Genomic DNA, 8,267 nt, shown 5'->3' on the forward strand with positions numbered 1-8,267 from the left:
AGTTCATAAGTAGGTATATATTTTTTTAAAGCTCTAAGATGTTTCTGATGCTCACTTTGGTAAAAAAAAAAAAAAAAATGCTCTTTTTATAAAAAAGATGCAACTGAAAATATGAAAGAAATAAGGTGGAGGGTTCTTTTGTTTTGTTTTTTATTTGGTTGGTTGGGTTTTGGTTTTTGATCCAGAAGAAATATGAATATACTGACTGGATAGCTTCTGACCCAGAAACTTTCAAAAAGAGCCCTATAAGCCAGGCGCGGTGGCTCACACCTGTAATCCTAGCTCTCTGGGAGGCCGAGGCGGGCGGATTGTTTGAGCTCAGGAGTTAGAGACCAGCCTGAGCAAGAGCGAGACCCCGTCTCTACTAAAAATAGAAAGAAAAAATTAGCCAGGCATGGTGGTGCATGCCTGTAGTCCCAGCTACTCGGGAGGCTGAGGCAGAAGCATTGCTTGAGCCCAGGAGTTTGAGGTTGCTGTGAGCTAGGATGACGCCACGGCACTCTAGCCCAGGCAACAGAGTGAGGCTCTGTCTCAAAAAAAAAAAAAAAAAGCCCTATAGAGTATTTCCCACATATTTTAAATTAGGAAACATCCAGATCTGTTTTCAGGGTCTTATGACCAACAGCTCTCTGAATGTCCTTTGGGACTAACGCAGGGTGAAGGGGTAGGTCACTTGGCTTTTATTCCTGGACCTCATATATTCTGGGACCTATGCGAGGTGAGTCTTGAAGGAAAAGGTGCATTTCTTTCTGTCTTTGACCAGATGCCTTCTGTGGGCTTTATGAAGACACTGCTCAGGACAGAAGAACAGAGCTGGGGGAGAAAAAATTTCTTAAAGACAAGCTTCTTTGATTAATATGTCTTCAGAGGGTATGGTAGATGTTTTTTGCTTAAAGAAGAGAACAAAAGGAAAAGAAGAAATTTTTAAAATTTCTCTCAAATGTCTACTTGTGGTATGCTTATATTAATATCATTAGCCTCTAGATCAGAAATAATCTCTTTGCAGAGTCGCTTGGATGTTTATTTGTCACAGAACTCTGCGGGAACATCTGTGCAGAACATGCTGCATTGGGCTCAGGTACGTGCTTCTTGTTCCTGCTCGATGCGCAAGTACCCTTGCGAGATCCTCAGGAAGGGCTCCCAGAGAGCTCGCTGCAAGGTTCTGCAGGCACCTGCCACTGTCACATAGATGTTTTTGGAATTAGCATCAATTCCTCATTTTGATTTAGTTCGCTCTTTTTTATTCTCCTTGTCCTTTGTGTCTGGGCTTGAGCCTGGTTCCTGAATATTCTATCTGAGTTCTCATCCTTAGATTATTCTAAATTACCTTTTCAAGGGAAAGCTTGTATTTCTCTTTTGGGGAATCATCAACTCTAAAAAAATGATACAGCCTATTCCAGAAAGATCTGTTCATCCTCCAGTGGACATTTCAGAATGTAGAAATAATGTTTTATTCAGAGAAAATTAAATGCCAGGGAGGGATTAAAATAAATTAATGGTTTGTGTTTTTACCCTCAGTTAAAATTTTATTTGTTTTACCATATTGCTCAGTATTCAGCAAGCCCAAAGATAAGTCAAATTCCATTGGTATGGTTTTTCCAAGCCAAGTAGGTATGAGAGTGTGTGTGTGTGTGTGTGTGTGTGTGTGTGTGTGTGTGTGCGCGTGCGCGCGCGCGCGTGCGCGTTTTCATTCTTTTATTGTGTAATCTTGGCCTGTATTCTTGGCCAATGGCTTTAGTGTCAATCCCTTTTGGAAAGTGAACAAAATATACATAATTCTGTGTGTAGTGGTTGGGGTGGAATCTTCCCCAAAATTTAATATATCTGAGAAGCCCTAGAAATTTGCATTTTAACCTACACCCTAATAAATGTAGTCCCTGCTTTAAAGTTGATAATCACTACTCTAGATAGCCTGAAATACTGGTTGAGGATTTCTGAAATGCTTTGAAGAGTTTGACCCTCAGGAGATAAGCCTTCAAGTTCCCATGGGAAGAAAGATGTTTAGGATGTAGGGCCTCTTATTGGTGAGGAGACAGATAGCCCCTCTAATGGGCCTGGCCTCCCAGGTAAAAAAATTTAATTTCACAATTATTGAGTAAGTACTATGTGTTCTTCTTGCTGTTCATATATTTGATTTCATTCAGTCTCATTGAATTTTCATAACAATCTTTCCATAAAGGCATTGATATCCCTACTGTACAAATGTCATAGCCAATTCTTTATACATCTCACATTGACTTCAATGGAAAGTCCTTTTCAGGATAGAAATAAGTAGGGGTAGGGGTAAAATACTCGGTCATAAGTTATGTAGATGGCTAAGGCAAGGGTGATGATGATGATGGTAGTAATATTAGGAAAAAGAGCTATTTGTGAGCATTACTAGGTGCTACATGCTTTCTAGGCATTACCATAATCTTCACAATCCTACAAAAAAAGTTATCATTCTCATTTCACAAATATCTCACCTTGCCTCACAGATTCAGTAATCTGTTAAGCCTGGATATAAATGAGGTTCGTTTGATGCTAGAGCCCAAGTTCCTAGCTAGTGCATTCTGTTGCCTCCCATTGCTAAAAGCTTGCAGAATTTCAACAGCAGCAGACTGCTACCTCTATACATATATATCATGATGGGGATATTTTAAACTAAAAATCAAAATTAAATCAATGAGTGGGAAAAAATATCTGAAATTCAAGCTAAAAAGACAGAGTAGTCTGAGAATAATATACTGAGGTGCTCGAGGTAAATGTAAAAGTTGCCTCCTCAATCCAACATAGGTTGCAAATAATAGAAATAACAGAAAAAGAAAATCCTAAGTATATGAATGTCCTTATTCTGATATTTTACATTTAAACACCAAAATGCAAAAACAGGCACACACGGTATCTCAGACACTCAGCCCATGAGTACGTTACTCACAACACAGCGCATGGTGGGGCCCCACAAATGGGAGGCTCCGGGGGAGCTCAGGGGGTGAACACTCCTTCCAATAGTGACAAAAATATTTAAGGATAGGGAATGTAGTCGTAATAGCTTAGACCATATCAGGAAAATAAGGTATAAAGTTGTTTAATAATAATAGCAGTAATTTTTTAATGTAGGAAATATATAGTTGGTGTCTTTTTAAAAAAAAATTATAAAAATCCCGAAGCCAAGATATTCAAGAATTATTCAATTCGGCATCTTTTAAAAATGTTTCTACATAACTTTGTAACACTTAAAGACATTTCTGTCTGAGAAATTTCATTGAAAATTGTGTCAGTTCTGTGAATTAGTGCCAATTTTTATCATTGTTTATTTTTTGGCTTATTAATCTTTATTGAAATTTAGCTGTTATGCCTAAAGAGTGGGACATAATGTCAATTTTGTTTGTATATTTCTTGTTTGCTGTCTTTAAATGTACACTGTTTTCTTATATCATTTTAATGTGTTCATTATTGTATTTTATTTTAGGCTGTTAATTCTGGTCAGCTCCAAGCTTTTGATTGGGGAAACCCTGATCAGAACATGATGCACTTCCACCAGGTACAATAACAATAATCATAATCAGTTACGTACTGTAAATGAACTAACAAAAATGCTATTCACTCATTAAGGACCTACTACTTCCCATTCACTATGCTGGATGTTGCTTATTGCTGTTAGAACAAGCTGCTAAGTGGGTTCTTACCATGTGCAATGTCATTATGCCTAATCCTCACAATGACCTAGCAAGGCAAATATTATTATCTTCATTTTTTAAGAGGCTCAGAGAGGTTAGGTAAATTACCAAAGTTATTTAGCTAGTAAACAACCAGAATATGACTCAGGATTCCTGGGTCTAACCTCCATTCTTCTTCCACTGCACCGATTCCTTCTCCTTATTCCTTAAAACTCTGAGCACTTACCATATTTTAAAGAGAATTAAAAATGCATAATCTTTGTGTTTAAAGCATAGTCTCTGACTTCTTGTCCATTTCTAATAAAATGAACTAAAACTGTTCTAATAGGTCTTTGAGATGTCATTTACTAGCCACTTTTTTGAAAAAACGACATGCGGATTATTAAAGATATACCAGTCAGAAATCTTGCCTTTAGGAAGGAGCATCGCTACCTGCCAAGGGGTGGTGTGTCAAGACATTTCTTGACACTATCCATGAAAACTTTTAGAGCAAAAATTCTATATTAAAGGGAAATATGTGTTGCTGTGATTATTATTTTCCCCAAATAGGTAAAGAAAGCTAATAATGATTTTGGCTTCTTGCTTATAGACTGAGCCCAGATTAAACAAGTAGCCATCAATGACACACCATGGGGTTTTCAAATCTGGGATGTGGAAATTTGGAAATCTTTTGACATGATAATTTTCAATGCCACCATAACACCTACAATAGTGAAAATGCATAACTTCAACTGGTGTGCAAAATCTGATTTTTCTCCTAAATTGCTATAGTTAGACATGTGTATGCAGGGGGGTGCCACACACATACTATGTCAGAGTGCTGTTTTCTCTTGGAATTAGCAAATTCCTTGTCCTAGCAGATGTGTGGTTTCTTTAGGAAAAGCTTTTTAGATGATGATCTTACCCTGTAAGACTCAGAGACCTGCTTGGATGAGAGCTGGGTCACAGGTATTAGCTTTTATCATTATGTTTACAGATTCATTCAAAATCACAACTGTGTGGATCTTTTGCTCAGGACTTCAGGGGAAAAAAGGGAAAGTGAAAAACAAACTGAGAACAAACTGTATGCATATTGAAAAGGCAATAACTTTAGTCACGACTACAATAACACTATAAAAGAGACAGATGTAATTACCAGTATAATCACTAATAATCCTTTATTACTAAGAAAGTAAGTAAAAATATTTTCTAGATAAATATACACAATTTTTGTCTGTCAATTAAAAAATAAATTTAAAAAATTTCTCATCTAAAAGCCACCAGATAGCATTTGAATCTGAATCTTGACATTCAGTTTTGCTTTATCATCTTCTAGACTCCCCCTTTCATCCTTGGCAGAGTAATTAAATCACTGGAGTAAAGGTATTCTGATTTCAGGGGCTCCTCAGACTCACTTGGTATCTCAAAGCTTGCTAATATTTGTTGCTGCCTTTGTGTTGCATTGTGTTTCTATTCCTCATCTCTTTCCATCTTTGCATATAAATATTTATGCTTTGTATTCTTCTACTGAGAAAACGACAGAGTTAGAAAAAGCATGCTGCTTCTTTCATTGTTTACACTTTGCATTTCGGGCCTTGCACCAGGCTTTCTGGAGCCCATTTTCTCCTTGCATCTACTACTGGTCAGTGTTGATCTGCACTCACTTCCTTCTCTGCCCTTCACATTGCCTTCTCAAATGTATATATTCTCATTTACCACTTGCTCCTAAGCCCTGATCCAAGGCCTCCCAGAATTATAGGGCAGTGGTGATATACTTAAAATATTCAGTAATGCAAAGACACAAGTACCAACCCGCCAACTGGCAGGAACACCTGAAATGACTATGCTAGTGGGCTCTGTCTGAATATTACTCTCCTAAGAGAATTCGAAGTTGATAGTCAGCTGGTCAGGGGTCTCTCCCAGGCACATTTTTTAGGATTTTTAAGAAACGTCTCCCAGGCCAAGGTCACATTTTTCTTAAAATCTACACCTTTGTTCATGTTACCTCTCCCTCCTAATCTTGTTGCCAAAATTTTCTGTTTGGGCTACCATAAGATACCAAAGACTGGGTGGGGTAGCTTAAACAACAGAAATTTGTTTTCCTGAAGTTCTGGAGGCTGGAAATCCAAGATCAGGGTGCCAGCATGACAAGGTTCTAATGAGGGCTCTTTTCCCGGCTTGCAGGAGACTGCTTTCTGGGCGCGTGCTCACGTATTCTTTCCTTGCTGAATGCTGGTGGAGACAGAGAGATTCTTGTACCACCACCAGTCCTATGAAGTTAGGATCCCACCCTTATGACCTCATCTAACCTTAATTACCTCCTAAAAGCCCTATCTCCAGATACAGTCACATTTGGACATTAGAGCTTCAACATATGAATTCCGGGGGAACACAATTTAGTCCATAACACAGAGTAACCAGAAATTATTTATAGTAGTCAATTATTCAGTTGCAAGTGGCAGAAACCAACCAACTATATTTTAGGTTAAAAAAAATACTGCCTTACTGAATTAAAAAGTATAGTAGTAACCTGGCAGTAGACCTCTCATCAGGTCTCTCTCTCCCCCATCCCCGCCACATAAACCTTTTCTCTTTTTCTCTCTCTCCCTCTCTCTCCTTCTCCTGGTCTTTCTCCTTCCCAATTCTGCTGCTATATGCATGTTTCCTTTCTTAGGCTTTTTCCAACAGAATGGTAAGATGGTGACTGGATATGCTTAGTTCATACAGTTCTTTCAATCTCAAATACCCTCCAAAGCCAGTATTTTCTCAAGAGTTCTGGTAAAAAGTTCCAGACATTCTATAAAAAAGACATCTGCACTTGAATATTTATAGCAGCACAATTTACAATTGCAAAGATGTGGAAACAACCCAAGTACCCATCAATACATGAGTGGGTTAATAAAATGTGGTATATGCCAAAGCATTTGTACCCCTGTAATATTCTGAAATAACAATAATAAAATTTAAAAAAGAAAGTGAGCTATAAAAATAAAATAAAATAAAATGTGGTATATGTATACCATGAAGTACTACTCAGCCATAAAAAATGGTGAGCTACCTATTGTATTATCCTGGATGGAGCTGGAGCTCATTCTTCTAAGTGAAATATCACAAGAATGGAAAAAACAAACACCATATGTACTCACCATTAAATTGGTACTAATCTATCAACACTAATGTGCACACATGGGAAGTAACATTCACAGGGTGTCAGGCAGATGGGAGGGTGGAGGAGGGAATGAGTAAATTCACACCTAACAGGTAGTGCTGTCTGCAAGACGGGCATGCTTGTAGCTCTGACTCAGGTGGTGCAAAAGCAATTTATGTAACCAAAGAGTCTGTACCCATGTAATACTCTGAAAGAAAAGCAAACAAAGTTAAAAACAAAAAAAGAAGAAGAAAAAGAGTTCCAGAGAGAGACCTCTGGCCCAATATTAGTCGTGCACCCATCTCTCATACAATCACTGTGGTCAGAAGAATGAAGGACTAATTTAATTGGCCAGACCTGGTCACCTGGACCTGGGGTTCTGTTGGATCAGCGCAGGAAAGAAGAGTTAAGGGAAAACTTGCTAGGAGTTTGACACTTTAGCCACTCTGTTTCTCTGTAACAGACTGGCTCCTTCTTAACATCGTACTTCAAATGTTTGTTTTCATACTTTGGTCTTAGTGCTCCCTGAAGAATCTGCTGATGCCCAAATATCGATAATGTCACTGAGTCCAGATTTTTGTCTATGAGAAGGAATATTTATCCTATCCAACATTTTGTTCAAAAAGGTCATGCTCTCAGATCGAGTGCCACTGGAAAGATGATCCCACATAAAAAATAAGAACTCCCTTCCTCTAGGATCCTTTCCTAATTTCCAAAAAGTGCAAGTCAGAAATGAAATGATTGTCTTTTTTATCCATAATTCATATTAGTGCACAAAAGTGCTTTCAAGTATTTTTAACACTTTAATGTTTACATATCATTAAGTGTATCCTAATTGCACATTTAACATTTGAAGAACTCGCTCGATAGCTGATAGTTAATGTTACTTCTATAATGCAGTTTTCTTTAAAAACTTTTTTTCTCTATCTCTTTCATTGTCTTTAGCTTACACCCCCTTTATACAATATTACTAAGATGGAAGTTCCAACGGCAATATGGAGTGGTGGACAGGACATTGTGGCCGATCCCAAGGACGTTGAAAATTTACTTCCTAAAATTGCCAACCTTATTTACTACAAGCTGATTCCACACTACAATCATGTGGATTTTTACCTTGGGCAGGATGCACCTCAGGAAATTTACCAAGACCTAATCGGATTGATGGAGAAATGTTTACAAAATTAAATGTACTTACCTTTTTCTAAGCAAGTGGATTTTCATAATAATGGTGAAGCAGACAGACCCTAAAGTGACCCCAGTGATTTCCACCTCTCATGTCCTTGCCTTTGTGCAATGCCCTTTCTCTTAGTGTGCTGGGATCTCAGGCTTCCTTCTAGCCAACAGAATGGGCAAGTTGCTAGATGTCACATGCTAGCTCAGGTTATGCTATGTGGCAAAGGTGATGGGGGCGGTGGTCACTTCCTGATTAAGTTACATTATACAAGAATCCATCTTTGCAGACAGGAGCAAGAGAATCTCCT

The 8,267-nt window shown here is 38.1% G+C and overlaps 1 protein-coding gene across 1 annotated transcript in view; it reads left to right on the forward strand.

Moving 5' to 3' along the window:
- The window catches only part of LIPK (lipase, family member K), a 31,490-nt gene extending 23,519 nt beyond the window's left edge, over positions 1-7,971 (forward strand). Inside the window, exons 7-9 of the mRNA XM_012659698.1 lie at positions 1,007-1,078; positions 3,452-3,523; positions 7,732-7,971. Of these exons, the coding sequence (XP_012515152.1) occupies positions 1,007-1,078; positions 3,452-3,523; positions 7,732-7,971 (384 nt within the window). The remainder of the gene's footprint in view (positions 1-1,006; positions 1,079-3,451; positions 3,524-7,731) is intronic.
- The last annotated feature ends 296 nt before the right edge of the window (positions 7,972-8,267 follow it).

The sequence above is a fragment of the Propithecus coquereli genome, unplaced genomic scaffold (assembly GCF_000956105.1).
Source record: "Propithecus coquereli isolate 6110/MARCELLA unplaced genomic scaffold, Pcoq_1.0 Scaffold63, whole genome shotgun sequence".
Taxonomy (NCBI): Eukaryota; Metazoa; Chordata; class Mammalia; order Primates; family Indriidae; genus Propithecus; species Propithecus coquereli.